The sequence below is a fragment of the Syngnathus scovelli genome, chromosome 4 (assembly GCF_024217435.2).
Source record: "Syngnathus scovelli strain Florida chromosome 4, RoL_Ssco_1.2, whole genome shotgun sequence".
In the NCBI taxonomy this organism is placed as follows: Eukaryota; Metazoa; Chordata; class Actinopteri; order Syngnathiformes; family Syngnathidae; genus Syngnathus; species Syngnathus scovelli.
In genome coordinates this window covers 16,361,060-16,385,177 of record NC_090850.1, presented here as the reverse complement: position 1 = coordinate 16,385,177, position 24,118 = coordinate 16,361,060, and the positions used below count along the sequence as shown (strand labels likewise).

Here is a 24,118-nt window from a genome sequence, read left to right as displayed (position 1 = left end):
AATCTAAAGACTTTGCTGTGAGTAAACATCACGGCGACGACATCTTATCACCCCAAATTATACCCAAATCGAACAGAGACTTGGGGATTACCATGGTTAGGTAAATAACTTCTACTTCAATCACCAGGAATCAGGCGTGAGACTATGTGAGGCATGCGTAAATCGAGGCAGATGTTGGGCGGATGATCAAAGAGACACTTGGACTCTCATTCAAATGACGCCTGCTCAATACTGACAATGTGCGCAACCTCCGTGGCGCGTAGCGGAGGGTCAATAACTTTTCATGGATTAGAAATTAACTCGACTCGATACGATGTGCATGCTTCTCTGTGGTGGAAGAGAGTGAGGGGTGAAAGATGAGGCGGTCGAGATCAGAGATGGACATCTGAGAGGCGGTGACAAAGGATGAAAGATCGAGAGAAAGTCATGCAAAGAGAGGAGTTTTGAAAGAGAGAGTGGAGGAGAGCAAGACAGCAAGAGAGTGACAGAGATCAATAGAGAGAAGTGGGCAGAGTGAGAGCAAGAGGAAGTGAGCGAGGCTGAGGAGATGAAAGGCTGTCTGCTGACTTGTTCCCTAACTGCAGAATTGAAATTGATCTCCAACCTGTGTGTATGTGTGTGTGTGTGTGTGTGTGTGCAAGTGTGTGGCCTGTCAGGATGCACAAGATTAAAGGGGACACTGTTGTGTATTTTTGCCTAAATCGTGTGTGTGTGTGTGCTGTGTGTGCTGTGTGTTCATGCAGCCGTAATAGAGAGGTAGCGGAGGTTGATTGAAGTAAAAACAGGCAGAGGACTGAACATCACGCACCAATACATTTCGGTCAGAGGCGCTTTTAATAAGGGTCAAATCATTCCGAATAGCCATTACTACTGGGTCACGTTCTCTTTGATTGAGTTTCATAAACTTGGACTGCAGGGTCAAACATTTTTTTTAACTCCGACTGAATCTCCTTTCCTCTCGAGTGCAGGAAATTATGTGATGTGGGTCGCTCTCTGCATGTTGAAATCCACCCCAAAGAGCCGACTTGGCTTCAGCTGTGTATTGGTTGTGTGGGAAAAAAGCGTCTGGCAGTGTCATGAATCAACTGCAGTGTGGAAATAAAATAATGAAGCCCACCATTACATACCGGGCAAGATGGCGATGGTAAAAGTAATTTAAGCAACATGTTTTATGATCCCTGTTTTCGCATCCAGCGCTAGTCTATCGCAAAGTGTAGTCTAGCTCTATGCATGGATTTTTGTTGTCGTTTTCGTAGCAGGGCACAGTTAGAAATGGATGTTTGCGCCGTTGTGAGACATTGCTGACTTGAATCCCAGTGTTCCTTATTTACTTTCAATTTATTATTATAAGGATTTGCAAGATTGCAACTCTGAGTCAACCTCTTCTTCCAATAGATGTGCCAGTTTTTACAACAAAAATTGGGCCCTTTGAGTCAAATCGGCAACTTTGAAATGCTAAATTAGAAGTTAAAAGCTAGAAACTGTTTTCAGAGCATTATCGCACGTATCAGCATTCTTGATGACCTCGGGAGCATCACGCAACGAAGCAAATTTCAAAAACACCTCTATTCAAATAATTCCTCAAAAATTCTTTTAACTATGAATAGGTCTTTGCCAGCTCATAATTCACTTTCCTGCGGTGTGTGAGTGGAATCATTCCAAATTGGACATGATTCATATAACACCTACTTACTCGCACCCACTGGCATCCAGTTGTCCAGTTGACCAAGCGTGGTCTCTATATGGTTATTTTGATGTCATCTTATCATGCACTCTATTTTTTTGCTTCTCATTTATGGAAATCAACTCAATCTTTGACATTGTACGTTTATATGTCCAAACGCTGTTACTGTATGAAAAACATGGCAGTGGAAACAACAACCAATTTTATGATTGCAGTTCATCAGAAAGATGGAGTGTTTTTTTTTGTCAGCTGGTGTAGGAACAATTAGGGAGAACATGGTGGCATGATTGAGATAAGATGCAAAGGAATTTTGTTCAGAAATGCAAATTTCAAGGCTTTTAACGGGATATTTAATAGTCACGTTTCTGTGCCTGAAAGTAGAGGACGATGCGAACACTCGTGTTGTTAGGGAACCTGTCTGATACTCTTTTGACGTCTGTCTTTCTTGGCCCCCAAATTGCCATGTTGTCAAGTTCCCATCTCAAGGTTTGCTATTCCTTCATTGTTGTCTCCCATCTTCTTCAAGAAAAGTGGAACTTATTCTCATTCAGCTCAGCCATTGCAGTGCAATCACGTCGAATATGCAATTAACAGGGAAAGTCTTCAGTCAATAGCGCGTCGTGTGTGCTCATATGCCTCGCGCTACCCTCGACTCTTTGCCTCAAACAATCCGCCCTCCTCTCCTCCGCCGCCACTCCTTTTCCATTCATTTCCCCCAACATCCTCTTCTCCTTCATCAAGCACATCCTCGACGCTTCTCCTCCACGTTAAAAGCCGCATCTTCGTGTGAAAGATGCCTCCTTATACTGACAACAATTTCTCTTTCAGCTCCATCTTGCCATCAGCACTTAGCATCAACATTAGCATACATACTCACGCGCTCTCCACTTCATCTTTCCTCGTTATCCCTCCAGGGCTTCTGCTGACCGAGCACCTCCACCTTGTGAGCGCTTGACTCTGCTTACCTTTGTATAGCATCCTAATTCACTGTTTACCATTTTCCTTACCTGTTTGAGCACTTATTTTCCAAATGCAGCTTTTCAAAAAGAAGTGCAGCCGGTTCCCTTTTGAGGATTGACACCAGAGAGCTCAAGGAGCGAACGCTGTAGTTGAAACATTTATTCCTCTCTTAAACTTCTTTTTAAAGGCTTTATTCTTCACCTCCCCTGATTCCCACGCTTGTCTGTGACATCTTTTTTAAATCGGAGCCTCATCTGGGACATTATTCTTGACATCTTGCTATGCACTCTACTGTCCTTTTATACATCTAAATTTTCCATTAACCTTATAACTTCTTTTATAAGTGAACCTTCCAGTGGCGGTTCTAGGCCAATTTTACTAAGGGGGTTGGGTAGTTATTGTAGGCCTATGTATAAAAAAAAAGCTTGTTCATAGTCATAAATATTTCTTGGAATTAATCCATCATACAGTGTATAAACAAAATGTGTAGCAGATGTAAGACCAAAGTCTCAAGTAAATATTTTGGTTTTGTTCAGTCATTTTCACAGTTATAAGTAATCTAGAGAGTGTGAGCATGCCCCACAATGGGGTAAGATGTCTCACTACCTGGGGTTGGATGTCACATTGGATATAGCAACAAAGTGGACCACATAATTGCTGTCCCCCCCCCCCCCTTTTTTTTTTCTTTTTTTTTTCAAAACTACATGAGTGTGAACATTGGAGTTAGCCAAAGAAAATATTGAGCTAAAAAAATTAATTGAACAAAGCTACTAAAGATACGTCAACATAAGATATGATGCCGGTTTTAGGTCCTTTTTTTTTTTTTTTTTCCCAAAATGCTAATATTTAATTTATTGTATTGATGAAATTGAAATCGAATACATTTTGGAAGTAAGATAAACATTCTCATACACGATACACACAAAATCCACGTCTCATATTTACCAAGCTAATCTCGAGCCATCAAATATTAGAGCCTTGGCACTAATAAAACCAAATGGAAGCCAAACCTACAGGGCAAGAATAATTCAACAGGGAGCAGCAGCTTCAAACCTGATAGTAATTCTCCCCCTCGGTTAATTAGGGACTTTATGCCAGATTTAAAATCAGCAGGTGTCTCCAAGGTTGATAAGCCACTATGGACTCATTTTATCACTGCCTGGAAGAATGGAATGTGGAAGAACAGAAGAGAGAGCTGCTTTAAGTTTTAATCAGGAAGCCAGAGATTTTTTTTTCTTCTCATGAGCGCTTGCTGCAATCACAAGGGATTCTTCAAACTGCACCTCATCTTTGTCACATATTTTGAACTGTCCTTTTAAGTATTTTGTATATTAATTTGCCGACAAGAAACCGAAAGGAAAATGTTTGATTAATTGTACCACATGGTGATTTGTATTGCTTTTGGTTCTGACTTTTTTTACTTCAACGGACATATTGATATTAGGCTGGTGCTGGCAGAAAAAAAGTGAGAAACACAAAAGGAAGCAGCAAACACTAACTAGGGGCAGTAAACATTTTCAAAATAAAACAGGATTTACCTGGATGACACGAGATGACGATTCTGATCTTGCCTTCTCTTGTCATGAACATCATTATTCCTCCTCAGCTCTGATCACCTTTGACACAAATCCTGTCTTTATACGTTGCCGACCCATTCTGTCTGTGTTCCTTTGCCTTCTTTATATCATCTCTGCCCTTCCTTCATTTTCATCCTGTCTGACTTTCAGCTCTCTAAGGAGAACAGGTGTGTTCTCTATTAAATCTCTCCCTCTCTCTCTCACACACACACACACCGCCATAGAAAATACAGTTACATACACTCCACAAAGAATATAATTCACCTCTAGACGGGCCTTGTGCTTTTGTCAGAGGACGTTTTGGGTTTTGTCCAGCACAGCAAATCAGTTCAACATTCTGCTCCTATGCGAATTAGACTTCTTAAAACTTTTTCCTCCCTCAAGTCAGGTTAAATAAATAGAGTCTCACCTTGAGCCTGGTGCTCATTAAAATGTGTCGGTTTTGTTGACCTGTGACAACTCCAATCGAGTCAATTAATTCTTCCACACAAGCTGACATCAGTAAGATCAAACTCATAAAGATTTAAAAGAGATTAAGAGGAGATTTTCTCATTTGGCTACTTCTGCTCAAGTGGAATTCAAGACATTGTTTACCTCTACCTAGAATCAGCCTAAGATTTTAGAATTTAGCAGAAATCTCACAAATATGTCGGCAAATGGTCCAATGGTTGAGCTTTTTGGCCACAATTTGTAATTCATAACACAGCCACATCCCATTTATAAGAGCTGTGCACATTATTTTAGTTGTTAATTAAAAGGCAGACAGTGCAATGTCATTGTCCTATTATATAGATTAGGTCGTATTCATGATGTCTTTTCAACAGGGGTGTGTAGACTTTATGTCCATTGAATGTTCCATTATATTCTTAAAATTCAAACAGCTTTAATGATAGTTTTTGATTCTCGGTCAGGTTGTTATGATCAACTAAATGGTTGGTACCATGGCAACCACCACAATGATGTTATTCAAGGCCGCTTTACGTTATCTGATAAAGTATGCTGATTATGTTTAGCTGAAGCAAAGTGTTCATTGGTCTGTTAGGGGTTGTTTTGGTGCAAACACAATTCAACTAGATGGTTATATTTCTGGTAACTGGTGGTGACGTCATAGTTCCACAAAGCACAGCACGTTAAGTAAACGCTGCGACTTCTTGAATGTTTTTCTACTTTTATGGTTATCATACGGGTAACAAATGATGAAGGTGAAACGGCTGTAGTTTTGGGGAAGGCTAAAATATTGTCGTTTGAAAAATGGAAATGCAAATAGGGGGAAAAGAAAAAGGGCAAAAGCTCGTAGAAAATCTCACACAGTGGTATTAATGCCACCAATCTTTTTTCTCATTAAAAAGTCATACAGTTTAGCTCTGTGTACTTTTGGTTTTTGCATAATGAGGTCAAAGAGAAAACAAATAGCTCTGCAGTGCAATGCAGCCTTTCCTCTCGGTAAAATGCTTTTGCTTTCAGTTAACGTCGAGGCAAACAAATCACTGGCAAGCATTTGTCCCGCTCTTTGCTGTAAGGTGACCATTTGTCTGAAAGAAAGCCAGGCCCCGCCAGGAATTCCGCACTTACTGCAAGAACCCAATAAAACAATAGGAAACATTTGGCGTACAGTTGAACAACTAAAGTTTTTCGCAGTCTTTTTCAAGGCGTTGGTTAACCTCCATGTTTGGACAAATGCTATAGACAATTGATGGATTGATTTAACTGTCTCCCAAATGAAAACTATACAGATAATGGTAAAGTTATGAACTGGCTAGAAATGTATAAATAAATTTAAAAAAATAACAAAAATAATTTGTGTATACCAGTTAATCATTTATTGCTGGTTTTGGTAAAGAGAGTCTCTCACAAAAAGACAAAAAGAAACCTTCTTACCGGGTACAATCGACTCCATTTTTCACATTGTATTATATTGATTGAGATCTCATGCCTCTGATTTTTTTTTTTTTTGCAACTTCGACACATGATTCCTTTTTTGGGGAGGTTGCAAAGTATAGAAGGAAATTGCCTAGCTATTTTTTCATTCAAGAATATATTTTCTTGCTGGAACATCTTTGTCATTTTAACTATGCATATTACTTTAATTTCAACAATTTAGCGTTCCCCGTCAGCCGTTTTACTCTCCTGCATTGACCTTCCTCGCCAATGGATGGCAGCATTACTACACTGAGTAATAGACACAAGCTCTTCAGAATGCATCTGACTATTGTTCTATCGACCTGCTTGTTCTTTTTGAATCATCTTCCTTGACTCTGTCCTTCTTTGCTTGTTTGCCACAACATAGACTCCCTCCTACCAGTGGATGTACAAATGTGTTTTGTAAAAGTATATACTGACTAAAACAGTGTGACACACCGAGAGCGACCAGCTTGATGCTTGAATGACTCAGAAGAACACACTGTGAAATGACACATGCACGCACACACAATCTGTAAAATCAATGTTGAGGTAGTTAACTTCTCGTAAGAGTAGGATGGGCGTTTCCAAGTGGAACAAATAGTGTGGATTAATATGATGGCAGATTAGGAACAAAATGATGAGACAATATTAATAAAATCCATGGTAAGATGCTGTAGTGCGTAGGCCCGAAGCTGGAAAAGTAAGACCTACAGCTCCAGCAGGCTGTTTGAAAGGCCTCCAGCTATAAATAAGGATTAGTTTTGATCATGTTTGCATGTTGCAGCAGCATGCGTGACATTAATCACATAAAAAGCAACACTATGATCATTGTATTTACAGCAGTAAATGAGAAGACCTAAAAATGGAACATTCTAATTGATAAAACAAGGCAATTTGAAACATAATTTCCACCTATTGAAAGTCAAGTTTGACACCTGCGCTTGACTGGTGGCAATTTTTTGTTCTTTTTTAGGGTGAGAATATTAGATGCCACCTGCTGTGAAACACTGTAATAGACCACTTTGGGATGACACGCAATTTGCATTTGCCATTGCAGCAGCCACCTCTCGGCTCAGTGGCCTAATAAGTCTCCACGTCGTGTTTGCTGCATTGTAATCTCGTTAGTGTGATCTTCTGCACATACCACCGGGAATCATGGATCAATAATTGGCTCATGCCTCAGGTTTGGGTGCGAATGCATTACACACAATTCCCTGGCGGACGTCTTTTGTGGTAACTGGAGGGTGACGATGCCGGTATTATTTATCTCAGACTTTCTTCTGTATTCGTCCCTCACGATATCATGTTTCAATTTATGCCGACTGACTGTCATGGATTTTTAAATTGTGCTTTATGTATGTAATATTAAAGGTGTACCTAATTTTGTGGCCCTGTCCTGTTAATAATTTCCCCTTTATCTTTCCATTGCATCTTGATCATCACTTCCTTCCTTCCGGAAGGCTTCCTGCAATCCGTCTTCTACTCTTCCTTCCCACGGGAAGCATCTTTCCTTTTATCCCTCTTCCCACTCTCCCTTGTCATGTGTTTTTCTTTCCACGCTGTCTCTGTATGTATCTTTCCCCCTATCTTCACATTACTTTCCGCTATCCTACAATAGAGACCCCGTTACAATTTTACTTGGCTCATCTGCTCTCTTTCCATCATTTCAGCTATCGATAGTTTTGTTTTGCTCATCAAGACAATGTAAGAAAGGGAACAGTTTTGCAACATTTCTCATTATATCAAAATATTTTTGATGGCCACAATTTGGGCCTGTACCGTAATATTATGCCGTTACATTATTTCCCATGAGAAAGTACTTATTTGTTTTCATTTATACATTTTGGACCATGGAAAAGGCACATAAGTTGCATTTTCAGTCCGATAAAAAGCCCTTCGGACCGCATTAGTTTACATCAGTGATTCTTAACCACTGTGCCACAACACATTAGGGTGCCGTGAGAAGTCATGTGTGCCACTGGGAAAAGTTCAGATTTTACTTAATTGGTTTGACTATCATTTATTTACTCCAAGTAATGTATATTTCATTTGGGGTATCTTCGCCAGTATTGTGACAGGCAGAACAATTAACGGGTCTTTCAGTAGATGGTGGAAGTTAGTACCCTTTTGCATTCAGTCAACAGAATAATAGCTTTGTGTTCAACCCAGATTTCACACCAAATAAATATGTGAATAAATTAAGATGAGATCATCATATTTACATTCAATGGTGCCTTGATTTGAGTTCATTTCTTTCAGCGATCACACCCCGAACTCAAAGCAATTGTCCTTTACAAACGGAACAGACTTCAAGTGTCAAATGTGCATATCCATCCATCCGCCCATTTTCTATACCGCTTATCGTCATTTGTGTAACGTACAAGCTGGAGCCCATCCCAGCTAAATTACTATTGTGAGTGATGGAGTTCAAGGTGAGGAAAGACAAGCAGTCGCCAGTCACTGGCCTGCCTTGCATATTATGGCACTTTCATTTGGTTTTGGAGCTCCTTGGGAAGTGCTTGCAACTCAAAATAATTAAAAATCATCTTTTTCTACTGAAATGAATAGAAATGCAACAAATGTGTTCCAGTCAGTTTATAATGAATAATAATAAAAGCAGTGCTCTCTGAAACATTCGTCTTTCTAAAGACAATCAGTAGTCACATAATTAAATAGAATGTAAACAAATTCAACAATTTTTGCCACTTTTTTTGCCTCTATTCAATGGACATCGTGCTGCTCCTTCTGACCTTGGCCACATAGGGGCAGTATAATACAAACATGGAGATGGTCCTCACTAAGCTCTATTAGCCCTTTTGTCGAAAGGATAAAGAATATATGCTTCTGAGTATTGTTGCAGTATGTTGTCCGTGTTATCCGCCGTTTGTCATTAAATGTCGATTGCTTAAAGCGTCATAGCACTGCTCTATCGAAACTATTTGCCGGCATTTTTTCCTTAGTCGTCGCAGTTCTTTCACTTGTTCCTTTGCACTGAACCAAAATACCGCAGGGGTCTCTTTGCAGACATGCTGGTCGATCGTCTGACCTGCACTGAAAGAGAAAACTGGAAGTAGTTTGGTTTTCAAATCTAGTTTTTGCGAACCCTATCATGGAACTTCTGACACACTTTGCATGACTGTGTAAGTCTTACTTTTATTCAAATGTTTCTGTGTATTAAAGGCTTTTCTCTCCCTCTCTCTCCTCCCACCCTCTCTGTCTCTCTCTCTTGGTCTCTCACGCTCCCACCCTCTCTCCTGCCTCTCAGTCGTTGCTGCACAGTGTGCTGTGAGGACCTAGCGAGCATCATATCTCTCCTCCGTTCTCGTCTCCTCACCTTCACTGAGCCGCTCCATCCCTCCTCCTCCTCTGCTATGACATCTCACACCAGCTGCGCGCTGCCTGCGCCAGCCCGACACTGCTCATCCAACATGGACTTGTGCGCCTGGACAAGCCGCGATTGATCCTCGACTGGCGTTGTTTTTTGTTTTAGTGTTTTGTTTAGCTTGTTGAAAAGATATAACAACGCAAGAAGGAAAGGAGGAGGGGGGGCGGCCGTCATCTTTTACCCCCCTCCGCTCCCTTCAGCCAAGCAGAGCGGCAAGGTGGGGGGAAGGCTCGCAGCCAGCTTGGATTTATTTAACAGCAACATGACGGATTTGGAGATGCCAATGATGGTGAAGAAGCGGAGGAGGCTGATCGTGAGGAAAATGGCCCGACTAAGACACAACCTCTCACTTCTCCTCCTGACGGGGCTCCTCATTGGGGATTTCTCCTGCTCCGGGGGTGAGTTCCTAAGTCTGTGTGTGTGCGCTCAAATAATCGCAAGTCGGAGCGAGATCGTGCCATGCCTAACTTGTGTGCGTGCGTGTTCGGCATGGCGAGTTTCCCACCCCTAAAGAACGACGTGTGCATGCACAGAAATGTGCGTGTGAGGGAGTGTGCGTGTGTGTGTGTGCGCGCACAGTGCTCATCTTGGAAGTCACATTCACCTTAATTGCGTTAAAGTAGTTCAAAAATGAATCATTGAAGACTTCAGCCCTCACTCCGTGCTGTTATCCCAAATGTGCACCTCTGCTCCGGGGGTACGGTGGGGGACAGCTGACTGTAAAATCACACACAACAGTCCAACTTACACACATCTGGGAAGTTGGTTCCCGTGTTCCTGGAGTTTGTCTCTGTTGCGGTGGAGATTCTCTCAGAGGGGATGGATGCTCCGTGTCAGCGGGCCTGCAGTGCTATCGCTGCTTGTAGTGCTAGTGGGAAGTTGGTGACCAACATGGATGCAGCTCGGTGGGAGGAAAGTGTTAACGGTCTCCTTTTGGTGCAGGGAACTGACTTGTTTTCGTCAATGGCTTCTCTGTCCTGTTCTTTGCCTCGCCAGCTCCATCCCTGTCACTGTCATCTTCTCTCAGACGCATGCAGCAACCTGTCACAAAAAGGCTGCCACTATAGGAGCAAATGTTCTATGGCGACGTCCCCCCAGATCGGCTGGGCAACGTCAGTTTATGCACGTTCATATTGATCCGGAGGGAGCCCATGTGGTATTTTTAACTGTTTTCTCTGACGTGTGTAATATGGAAGTGAAATGGTTTTAATAGCCTCACTACGGATACGTGAACTGTGATTAACAATTTTGTTGAGATGCAAACCCCCTCCCAAAAAAAAGATGTCAGTAAAAGTATAGGGGTGGCCCCTATACCCCTCGCTTATCCTTTTCAGTGACGTTACAAACAGGATGGCTTGTTCCCAGTGCAATTTGTGCTGTGCATTTTGCAATGGGCCTTCAGTGGGGGGTGGGGACATTTAATTTACCACTTAATAGCACCACTATCACCGTCCAATCATAGCGACCAGCAGTACTATAGAAAAATGGAATATAATAGCATGCAACTGTGCTACGTGCATCTGGAGCAGTTCCAAAACAATATTTATCCAGGCTAACAAAAACATAAAACATGAAAATAAAATTGTTCAAATTTAAGAAAATAACATTTGCCTGACCAACCATTCAGAGACGGAAAAATGCTGACATCAAAATTCATCAAAAATTGGTCAAAGATACGCTCCCAGTTCTAGCACAGAGGGTGCGGGTTCGATTCCACCTCCGGCCCTCCCCGTGTGGAATTTGCATGTTCTCCCCCCGCCTGCGTGGGTTTTCTACGGGCACTCCGGTTTCCTCCCACTTCCCAAAAACATGCACGGTAGGCTGAGCACTCCAAATTGGGAAAGGGTTCGACCCCCGTAGGGACAGGCGATACAGAAAATGGATGGAAATTCCCACTACTGCTTGTTACATACGCTGACTTGTTTAGCCTCCATGTGCATCAACAACTCCAATGGCTCAGAACAAGCCTGGTGGACTGATGAAGTGCTCCGTGTCCACCGGTCTTGATCGCACCACTGCTTGACTTTGCCAAGCCATTCTACATCACTGAATGTGAGAGATTGGCACATTGACGATCATGTTGCTGATTCGTTTAAGCCGTTTACGAATTAAGCAACTTCTGCCATCCATTCAGCTGTGATTCATCTCCCAATCTGTGCTGACACGTTGATGCACATATTTCCCTCACTGTTGATCAGCTTTTACCCCCTTCAACATTGCAAAGCCTCACAATCAGATTAGTTTGTGTTCCATATTATAATGAACAAAAAAAAAGTGAAGTCAACCTATTGCACTGCTCTACTGCAGATCAGCAGCTACATTTACTTATTTAACAGTTATCCACCATGGGATGGACTTAAAGGAAATTAAAGGGCAAACAGACATCTGGAAAGACAGAAGGGGGATTGCAATAATTCATTTGGTGTGTCCGCAAACCCCAGATGGTCACCACCTTTAAATGTGGATGATGCACTTTAAATTCAAAGATGCGACTAATTATTGATTGTCTTGAAATGTCATTTAAAATGTTATGAAAAGTCAAGAAACTTTCACAACCCTAGTGGCATTAAAATTCACAGATAACAAATGATCAAATGTCAACATAAAAATAACTCTTATGGTATTGTATCGATATGCTGGTAATGAGCTTTTTTGGTTGGAAAACTTCACTAGTGGGCGTGATCTTTACAGTGTAACAATCCATTCATTTGTCTGTGCCTTACGAATGGTAACATCCAAACATTTCAGCACGCATTTAATTACTTGCTAACTTCAGCAATGGGCCCAGGTGAAAATCAGCAATGGGCCATTTCCTCAGACAATACACCATTTTAATGAAGCTCTGCAATTTACGTCATCATGGCCCATGATTGTAATCTCGATCTGAGACATTGCCGCAGTTTTTCCTTGTATGGTAGTTGAAAGTCAACAAATCTAACAATGAGTTGGTTGTAGAAGAAAAGCAAGTAAAACCTTGCTTGTTCATGCGCAGTAAGAGTGTGCCATCTCTTCGAGTAAATTATTGTCTGTACTTGAGCATTCTTCTCACAAGAATAAACTCACTTGGCTTTGCTGTTTTCCACTAGCACTAGAATTACAACACTTGAATAATCCTGAATAGAAGTGTTGGAAAATTTTACCGTGTAGAAGGCTAGGGCCTTCTGCCTTGCATCAACTATTACTAATTACCTGTGTCCCACTTGTTTAACACCTGTTCATTTTTCTTTTAAGGACAAATATATCCACACAAATCAGATTCACACCAGAATGGTTCACTTAAGCACAGTGACTCCTAAAGAATGGTCGATGGGCACTCTCTAGTGGTATGTGAAAGAATCACTGAATTGAATGCAAATAAAAAATTCCATTTACACTCTGAATCACACATATTAGAATCAAGCTGGCATCTTATGTTTACAACCTCTTAAAATATTTACACAAGCAGAACCCCCCCCAGTTTGTGCCAGTTTTTGTTTGCATGCACAACCCTTTTGGAAGTCACAATGAGAACAAATGTATTGGGACAGTCAGACGTCAGTGATGTTGGACCCAATTGAGGGCCTTGCACTCAGGTTCTTCCATGTCTAACTCATCTAAGCATGCTTTTATGGATCTCATGCACTGGGGCCCAATAGCAGTCTCCCCAAATTGTAGCCAAAAAGTTGAAAGCACGCAGTTTTCAAAAATGTCTTGGGAAGTTGAAGAATGAATGCCTAAGATGTCTAGCCTAACTTCTGACTAATTAATAACGTTGCCACAATACATGTACTTTATAAAATGTTTGAAAAGTAACATTGCAATTCTTATGTAGGAGACTTTGAGCATCCAATGACAAATGACTCTCTTAGACATATTGCTGCTTTGTGCTAGCTTTCAAATGAGTCCTTTGACAGAAGTTTTAAAAGAGCCTTGGCCTACATAGAGTAGATTATAACGTAGGAAGAGTTGGTTGTGTGTGAAGACAAAGAGAGCAAGAGCAAGGATGTTAGCAAGAGAGATTGGGACAGAGCCACAGACAAAGTGAGAGAGAAAATGAAAATGTATTCCTCAGCAGACACGATTAATCACAAATGACTTTTCCATCTTGTACTGCTCTGCTAGTAATGTCTGGAATTAAATAATGACATCATAACCCTGTCCATCCTGAATTTATACCTCAAATTTGTAGGGAAACACTACGAGGTGGCCCGAAGGCTCGGCAAGCGGGCTTATCGCATCTGTTATTAATCCCAATGTTTAATATTTGTCGTCAATGCCGTATGACAACCAGCAGATTCTGTTGTGTTTCCGTCAACGAAAATGCTCACCCCCTGTGGATTTTCACTGAAATTTGACAGGAAGTACATAGTCCAATTTGCCTTGAAGCAATGTCTGCATACCTTCAACATCAAAATGAAAAGTCTGCTAAACGGGTCCAAAACTCCAAATTTATGTCTAGCTAGCTGCAAATTGCAAGCACACATCAAGAGCCTGAAAGTTGTTGTAATTGGCTAGCGGGGAGCTTTTAATGTTGCTTCTTTGACACTGCAGTTTGTTGCTGTTTCTCTTGTAGCTTTTTGGTGTCGACGCCTCAGTGCGGTGGGAGCGGAGGGTTATTTCATAACGCAGGATTACTCAGCCAGCTCTAAAAATAAGCATGAAATGAACCTCTCGACTGGCGTTTGTAATGAAAGATTCGTCCGTGTGGCTACAAGATAGCCATGAAAAGTAATATCCAAATTCAATTTGACAAATTGCTCCAGAACATCAACAGCTATGGTGTGTTTTACCAATTCTAATAAACAAGTGCCATCATTCATTCTCACAACAGCTTTGATAGCTGCAATAGATTCTGGCGTGAAAAAATGACAATTGTGTTTTTGGCAATGAATTGATTGCACATCGAAGTCATGCGTGGACTCATAGCTCAACAAGATGTCATCGGCCTTTTTACTCGAGCTGACTGAATGCAGCAGCTTGTTTGTGCTCCGCAGCCGCAGTTCTCGCTAGTGGGCGGTATTCAGAATGGCCAAAAGCTTCCTCTCTCATCTGGGGCTTGCTAAGGAGCAAGATGTTGAAACGTTTTGCTAACCTGCCTGAGCGAATCCTTTAGCATAAACGTTTAAAGATGTTACATTCATATCGAAATCTAACAAATGTAACGGCATTCTTGACAACGGCATTAATCGATAGTGTTGTTTTTAGATGAGCGGAGTTGAACACTCACCCATAAATTATGCAGCTGCATTGAGTCATACATTTAATTTAGACACATGCTTCTAAATAATTATTTAAATTTGTTATGATGGCCAAAATTAATTGAGCTCATGTCTGTCTGTCTGATCTAGCTTCTACCCATAGCCTTCCATTGGATCGAACTAAGTTTTAGGATACTTAAAATCAGGTGACTCAGCTCAGGTATGAAAAAATTTAATCAGGAGTGAGGACATTGTTTGCCAGTGTAACAAATTACAGTTAATAAAAGTGCAACTGGATCATAGATTGATGTCGACACTCTTCTAATGTTCAGGTTCATCCTGTATTACACATAATTCGGTCTTTTACTTTTTATATGTGTATTCTTGGTCTTTGTTTACTACACAAACCTTTCATAACTCAACTAAATTATCAATGTGTTTTATTGCTGTTGTATTTTTAATGACTTGCTGCTTTGCTAACACATTCCCGATTTCTCACTAAATTGTTTTCATTTTTCAGGTTTTTACTATGCTCTCAGGACATATAAACTAAAATGTTTTTGTACTTCAGTTCCCTTAATATCGTGATGGCTTGTTGATTGATTTCTTCCATTTGATCAAATAAACTGATAAGTTTAATTTACTCCTTGCTCACGCTTGTAACTTAAAATATAAAGAGAAACCATCGATCTCTTCAAGCTGCCTCCAAAAACTCCTCAAAAATTGTAATATGTTTTTTAAATGAGAAAAATAGCACCAAATAATTCCAAGTATACTAAATATAAAAAAAAAAATGACACATGCATTACAGTCAACTGACAGAAACACTTGAAGGGGATAATTCTGAGTGTGAGCATAACAGCTGTTCTTGTGGCTACTGCGCACACTTGTAAGACTTTCCGAGAACATATGGATATCTTATCTGGTGCAGTCATTGGTGTATCCATTTCATGATGTGTAAAGGTGCTAAGTACTGTCATTTGCACACAAATGAGAGCCCGAGCTGTCAATGAGGTCAGACATTCTAACACACCGTTCCACTCCTGTGACTTGTCCTGGGGGCGGCTAGCTGAAATAACACAGATAAAAATCATTTGGTAGTTACTGATCAAGTGATGAGCGTGTGGGGTCAGCTGCAAAGACCTGATATGGAGTCGGTGCTTTGGCAAAAGACACTTTGGATCCATTTTGTATGTGATTTTATGTACAGCGGCATCATCTTGCAGCTTTGAACGCGAGAGTTTTCGGTGCTGCTGAAGGCGAGGGCTGATGTGCTTGTTCATGAAGCACTTTTGCTGCTTTAGCCGTCTTGCTTCGCCTCTTTGTTAGCGTGGCATTTGATGTAAGCTGTAGGGTAATGGCTGGCTCGCGGGCCAGCATTAAGCAGGCTAATGTGTCTGTTAATGTCACTTTAGTGTTATTTTAGCTTTTCCCGCACTTAGTCCCATGGTTTTAGGGCATCGTGTGTGTGTGTGTGCGCGTGTGTGTGCATGTGTTTGTAGGAGTGAAACACTCTCAGCACACCTATGCTGTGTGTGTGTGTGTGTGTGTGTGTGTGTGTGTGTGTGTGTGTGTGTGTGTGTGTGTGTGTGTGTGCGCGCGCGCGTGTGTGTGCGCATGTGCGTGCGTGTGCACGCGTGTGCGTGTGTGTGCGCGCGCGTGTGTCTGCACTTGCCACATATGGAGGCAATAAGTTACATTTCCATTTCAAAGCAATGAGTCAGCAGAAGCAGAAGCTACTTTCACCCATTAATGTGATTTTAGGGAGAAAGCGAGACGGTGAAACATGCAGATGGAAATACACGGAGCGACAGTAATTATTAAACTCCGGGTTCGCAGAAGATTTCTGTTGTTCCTCAGCATCTCTATATTGGTGGTTATTGACCAGCACCTTTACTGCCATATCCTCAATTGGACCGCTTAGTATAAATATCATAAATAATATCATAATAAATTTAAATAATAATAATATTCATAAATAAATTGAGTAAATAACAATAAATAAATAAATAATTAAATACATGCAGATTTTTATTTAGTTTACCTGGACTTCACTTACCCGAATTTTCTGGTATTTTGAAGCGGCTGTCTCCCACATTATCTATGTCAGTGGACTGCAAAGTGTGTTGTTAGTGTGAAACTTTGACAGAAGATGAATCATTTAAAGGACAAGCAGTCTGTAAGCGTCAGTGTTTGCTTCGATCTTCAAAGGCGAAGTGCTTGAGGTCAGGTTTGGATCTGTGTGTGGGTTTTGGAAGGGAATAGTTACAGGATTGTTTGATGCATGAATGCTTGTGTGTGTCTGTGTGTGTGTGTGTATTTGTGTATGAGCGCGTGCAGGTGCGCATGAGTGCATGAATGAGTCTATGACCATGTAAAGCTTTATGCGCATCTTCTGCTCCGAGTGCATCCACGCAAGATGTAACTGAGCATGTTGTATTCATGTCATGCGACAAGATGGACTATGTTTGAATGAGTGTTGTCTGTTTGTTTACAAAAATGTCTTTGTTGAAGTGGTGTGGATTTCTCTGCTTTTTGTGTGCACAAACAAGCCGAAAGTAAAATGTAGAAGGAAGCCAGTTAGACTAATCATGCCTTGAAGCCCTCAAGGCAAAATCGAGTACAATACCTGGTTGCAAGTAAGCAACAGATTTACTCAACTTGTTTGTTGGCCAAACAAAAGCAATGTCAGCAAGAGGAAGTTGAGCTTCATTTGCGACTCAACACCAAAAGGAGAGTACAGAACAGCCCAGTGAAATTGATGATGATGCTCCCTGTAGATGATCAAGAAAATATACTCACCTGCCCATGTGTACATGGTGCACTCCACTCTCAGGAGCACGTGCATAAAACAAGTGTTTATTGTTGGAGGCGTTATGTGATCATTTTAATGCATTAGCAGCCATGTTGTTTTGTGAACTGAACGTGTGTATGTGTGTGTGTAGCGTAAATCTCCATACAAATGTATAAGCCACAGGCAATCGTTCCAAGTGTGTTGTCATACTTTATCCATTTTTAATGATCGGTAATGGTCGCTAGCAGTCTTAAACCGATAGAGGACACGGTAAAACCAAAAACAACAACAAATAACAAACACAAAGTGAAGGAGGAGATAATGGAATGACCGTGAGAGATAGAGAGAGATAGAGAGAGATGGAGGCAAGGCGAAAACGCAGGATGGTGTTAATAGATGTTAGCTTGTGAAAACATCTTTGCGGCGTTGTTGAGAAGGTCCCGTGGTACGATGTGTGTTCCCACATGGAAGAGGAAGAGTCTGCCTGACTGTCCGGATTTCAGCAGATTTGCTGACAAAATGATTGACAGGTTGTTAAGTTGAATGACTAGCTTGCTGACTGAATCGCTTGTGATACAGACTGGGCTACGTGGCTAAGTGACGGATTTGCCGACTTTGGGGAGGCGATCGAGAAAGGTTGTGTGTTTACAAGAAGGGACTGCAAAGAGTTTTAGGGGTCCAGAGGACAAGAAAACGGACGTGGCATACTATAGTTATTAAAGTGTTGCTGCTTGCGTGTGGTGTTCTTGAAGATGTACAATTATGCTAACATCATGCTAACGTTTTCCTGAAATGATGTTAAATTAAACAAAGAAATAATGCACGTTAATGCTTGTTTGTCGCTCCCTATGATTTATTGGTGACCTGAAGTCCAGGATGTACCTCACCTTTCACCCCAAGTCAGCTGAGATACAGTTGTCTCCAGGCCACCCATGACCCTGAACAGGATAAGCTTAACGTAGATTGATGGATGTGTGCCGGGGAATGATTTCAAACACTTAAAAAAAAAAGTAATATCCGTTAAAATGGAAGCTTTCGGGGTTTTCATGCCCCACTGATGTCTAAAGCCTGAGTATTATCACCCTGTCAAAGATGATGGAGAGCGGGAGAGAAGCGAGTAAAGCATAAAGGGGATGTGGTTCAGGAAGAGATGAAGATGGAATGGGAGCGACAGTCTCAAAAATTGTTATATAAAGAAAAAAATTGTAAAAGATTCATGCATGCACGTCCCCACCTTTATATCTTGTGACAGTTGTTTAATCCTACATATCAAAAGGCCGAAGAGGCTGTCCACGAAATGTCTGGACAAAAACAAAAAAAGACAAAACAAAACACACCTCCAACCTTCAATCTCAAGCTCACACAAACACTTTGTTGCTTTGTCCTTTACAGGCCATTAAATCTAAACCATGCTTGCTTACAGTTTGACAAGTGATGGCCAAATAACACACACTGTTTTCCTCTAAGCCTATGTTTTTGAAATGGGATGCTCACTGTGATTTGCTTTCAGATAGGCACAAAACTGTAATCACAAACACAAAGGATAAAACATGGAATGAAATGAGTATCTTGACAACAAACCATATCTGATTGAGCGCTTGCTTGAAATGAAATTTGTTCTTGTAGAAACTTGCTAAAAAATTTTTTTTAAATGACAAGTAAAACAATTACCAGCGCTAGGGGTGATTTCAGTACAGGCACTCTCGAAGACAAGTTGGGCTTTATATAAAATTTCAGTAACATTAGTTGCAATGCCTTTTGCCTTTCAAGATCTGTTAAGTGTCTGACTCACTTTTGAGAACATCAATCGACATGTATTGTTCCACTCTGACCTGCATTTTTCTGGTCTTCTTGCAGTACTGTTATTGGCCAATTTTTCACTACCTGTTGACACAATTATTGGTCCAGTTGCATGTCAATCATTGTATCAGCAGGAGGTGGCAGCGAAAAACAATAACACATTGCTACATTTAGTTGTCATTTTAATCGTGTGTTGGCGTTTTTAAGTCACCAATTGTTGCTTTGCTGAAAGTATATTTTAATCGCTATCATTGTACTATAACTAGTAATCGACTGATCATTTTAACTTTCTTCAGATTACACAATTAATGTTAAAGATTTTTCTGCAAAATATAACATTTGGAAGAGTTAATGTCTACCATGTTTGAGCATATGCATTTGCAGGGGTGCTGACACGGGCACATAATTACTGTATGAATGTAAATACTGTAAAAGTTTATTTATGGAGATATTTCCTGACAACGGTTGCTAAGTACATAACTTGATAGGTACAGCACGGAATGACCAACTAAAACTTGTACAATACGCATGGAAGACTATAAACACATGTATATAAAACCAGCAAGGCAGAAATATGACTCCAACCTGTTCTAAAAGCGAACAATCAGATGGACGATACATAAGTGGGTCATACCAGTTGCGTTCTCTGTACATTTTGTACTATCAGACAATCCAGCATTGTGCTTGCGAGTGTTATTCCCACACACTGTGTATTGTGATGTTTCCTTGCACTTTGCCGTCTCTTCACTTTAAAGCAGCACCTCTTGAAAGAAACACTTCCTCTCTTTCGCACCACATTACCTCCCTCGCATTCTGCCCCTCACACTTTTTAGATGATCTCTTTTCTCCCCCCTGCCATATTTTTTTTTTTTACAGCTTTTCCCTTCATGACTCATCACTCCTCATGTTTTCATTCATTTTTCCCTGTTGTCCTTCCTCTCTTAACGACTCCCAACTCTTTTCTTCCCCCTGTCCGGCGCTTCATCCCTCCTTGTACTTCCCCTCTCGTAAACTTCCTCCTCCTCACTTCTGCTTATTCTCCTCCGCGCTTCCACTCGAGGTCTCTCTCCCCTTCTCTCTCTCTGCTCTTTGCAGTCCTTTGATTAGCTTGTTGGCATTTTCATTGTGATGTCTATATGAGCAGTGAAATAACTCTCCTGTCACTGTTTGCCCTCTATGTACACCCTTCCGTCGGTCTCTTCATTTCCCCCTCGTGTCCTCCACCTCCCATCCATGTCTATCCTTTTTTATCCCCCGTCTCTCTCCTTCCAAAAATGTCTTCCCCTTTCTGTCAATCAGTCTCCAACCGCCTCCCAATCACCTTCCGCCGCACACATTCTTTACATTTGCCTTAGTTGTTATTTCATTATGACTTTCAGCTGTCATTTTGTCCTCTCCAGTTTCTCCCCATCTAAATGTCAGATGTCGCTGGCAAAATAAAAAATGTCACCCCAATGACTATGAACCGTCTGGGGAGAGAGAATGCAATGTGTGCGTCTGTGTGTGTTTTGGTAGTGGCTCTATCTGGACTAAAACGTCCACTTTTCAAGTTTTTACAGCATAGGGAAGAGAGTAGATGATGTCTGGGGAATATAAAGGACATGTTGGTAAACGATATGGAATAGCAGGAGGTTGAGTGTATGCGTTGTGAGAGAATGAGTTATTCAGAAGAAAAAATGAGATAAGAGTGTGGGTGAGGTGGGGTGACAGGTGGGAGTAGAAATTTGGAGGTAAATGGGGAGAGAGGAAGAGACTGTGTCTACATGTCTGTAATCTCTTAATGGTTGAGAGGAAGCACACAATAAGACATTATCTAAGACTTGGTCTTAGCTGCTGCCTGATGCTTGTGACAAAAACGAGTTTCGGCACCTTTGTACCGTCCATGCACCAACACCCACGCAAAAGAAGCTTTTCAAGACAGTATATCAACTCGGGCTGCAACCAACAATTATTTTACCAATTGATGATTCTGTCGATTTTTAATTTTTAATCGACGAATCGGATGATACCCTTTTTTTTTTTTTTCATCACATTCTTAGTCTTGGCCTCCGAATTCCATTTTAATTGCAAATGTAAGACAGATTTGAATCTTTACCAAATGACATTATACACTATTACAACAAAAACAGAAACTAATATAATCCTGTATACTTAAATTTGGTTTTGTGTGAAAATAACGTGAAATTATCTAATGATGTGTTAATAATTACACACAGGTCGCTCCTGAGTACAAGTCGCACCCCCGGCCAAACTATGAAAAAAATGTGCGACTTATTGTCCGGAAAATACGGTTGATATGCTTACTAATATTTGTAATCTGTTGCGTACATTCATAAATGCATAAAAGATGTGCTAGTGATGAAATTGCAACTACATTACAGCTTATCTCCATTCGGCTTGATGTGACCTTGTGATTCTAAAACTTATTTCTTGAAAGGTCTCATTTATAGATGCAACAATATCTACATCCTCTGCACATTTTTTTTCTGTATCGATAACTCTAACCTTATGTGACACAACCTTGGCTGCAAATACTGGTTGGGTGTTTTCATACAAATAATGACAAGTCAATGGCTGCTTAATGTTCTATTGACATAACCCGTAAAGTTTGATCCAGTGGACTGTCACACGGTGTTTGCATTGCAGCAAAATGTCTGCCTGAACTGCTAATGTGGCTCTTGGTTGCTCTGCTCGAAATGAGATGGCCATCAACACTTGGCTGTAATGGAATGGCCATCTCTTTGCTGTGATTTCTCACTTTGCCCTGGGCCTAATTACAACAGTGGTTAGGTTACATCTCATAATAAAGGCAATTTGGCCTCTTGTATTTATACCCTTTCCGGTCATTTTCTTTCTCGGGGAAAAGTGATTTGTCATTTGTAAGTGTGTACAGGAGGTCCTCCTGTGTGCTCACCAGAGAAACAAACTGTTTCCCAATTGCCCTCTACATTAGGCTTTGCATAAATTTTGTCGAGATTGTGCATGTGAAGCTTAACACTTCGATTATCATTTACAGCAAAGAGTGAATTTGGTTTAAACTTCTACACTTCCTTCTCTGGTTACGTTTGTTTTGGGCTTCAGTAAGTGACAGTCCTTTGCCTATTAAGATTTTTGTTAAGCCGCTTTATACTTTTGATGATTGATTGATTGATTGATTCAGTGGTGACTTCACACCACCCACCCAAAAAACAAAACACATTACCCCAAATTTGTAATGCATTTATGAAAAATAGCACTATAATATTATTTGTTGATCTTTGATGAGTCATCTGTTCATCCTAGAGATCAGCAAATTATATTGTAAAGGCATAAAAACAAATCGCAATAAACGTCCTGTGCTAGAAACAGGAGGGAGGCCAGATTTGACACCAATCCTGTTAAAAAGCTGACGTCACTGCACTGACTGAGACTCAACGGTGAGAAGTCGCACAGCTCTTCACCCATTTTCATTTCCTTTCACTTTTTGTTCCCTCCTATTTTCTACCTCCTCTTTTACAGTCAGCCTTTCTTTTCCTCACCTTCACGTTCCGCTTTTTGCTTTCTTCTCCATTCTACTCAACTCCTTTCTTTCCCTTACTTGCTCCCTTGTGTCCTTTCCCCTTTCTGTCATTTACTTCCTCGCCTTCTCTTCCACTTGTCGCCTTTCCTCTCTGCATCCTTCCCTTCCTACCCTCTCCACTCGTTTCCTCACGTTGATGTCGGCAAGCACGCGTTGGCATCCGCTAGCTGGTGCTGAGCTTAGCTGTCGTTTCTAAACGACTGCTAAATTTAACTAAATGACTTCCTCCACTTGCGTCTGATTTAATGTTTTTTTTCTCCAAGTCCTGCTCTTCCTCTCTCTGGATCCTTCTCTCATGTTTTTCATCCTTTTGAGCGACTCCTGCCCCGTTTCCTCCTTCCTTCCTTCCTTCCTTTCTCGAGCTCTTACTTCAAATCCTCCCTCTCCCGTTCCCAAATAGGCGTGAACCTTTACCTTTTTATTTAGCTCATTTGGCCCACTCTTCATCTCAGTCCTTTTCTGCAAATGTCTTTCGCCGCGTTATCAGCTTGTTCTGCGTCGGAATCTTTGTCGCGGCCATGTCGGAGTATTCATTTTAGTGTTACGTACAGGCAATTGCATTTGTGTCGGTCCCATTGATTTGCTTTTATGTCTGCTGTCCTCACTAATGCGTTTTGATTGGAAGTTGTGATTAATTAGAGCGTGGACATTTTTTTACCTGGGATTTACGGTCACAAAATGGGACGAGGAGATCGGTGTGAAAAATCATCTGTCAACGGTGACTCAGCACACCAACAAGCTCATCTTTGGGAAGATGTAATTATTCCCTAATAACTACTCTGCAGTACTGCTGAATTATATATCACTCATTAGATTAGCACGTGTGCAGTCTTGCCATATAATTAAGTCACAATCCGATATGTTCTGCCGCAGTCGGATTGTTTCATTTTATTCTCACGTTATTTGCACATTTATGGTTTCTCCACTTGTATGTAACTGCTCAAAATGATCAAAAATAGAACAAGCATTTACTCCAAATGTCTCTAAACTTTTGGTTTTCTTTGTTTGGGGGGGTACGTACTCCAAGAGACTTGAGTGGGACCTCTATGCAGTATAAACTGTCAAGTTTGCATTTTTCTGATATGCTTGCTGGGGTTTTCTCTTGAGTCCACCGCCTTACTTTCACCATGTTCTAAAAATATGCTTGTTAGGTTCATTGAAGTCTCTAAAATGCCCGTTGGTGTGAATTCAAGTGTGATATGTTGGTTTTCCATATGTGCCCTGTGATTGGCTAGCGACCTGTTCGCCTGGGGAAGCCTCTATCCCAAAGTCAAGTAGGC

General features: G+C 41.0%; 1 protein-coding gene across 3 annotated transcripts in view; it reads left to right on the top strand.

The window, feature by feature from the left end:
* The window catches only part of csmd1a (CUB and Sushi multiple domains 1a), a 286,478-nt gene that overhangs the window by 20,694 nt on the left and 241,666 nt on the right, over nucleotides 1-24,118 (top strand). The window contains exon 2 of one of the 3 annotated variants that reach the window (XM_049718435.1): nucleotides 9,389-9,906. The exons of the other annotated variants lie outside the window; for them this stretch is intronic. Coding sequence (XP_049574392.1) covers nucleotides 9,771-9,906 — 136 coding nt within the window. The 5' untranslated portion in view covers nucleotides 9,389-9,770. The remainder of the gene's footprint in view (nucleotides 1-9,388; nucleotides 9,907-24,118) is intronic. 3 annotated transcript variants of the gene reach the window in all.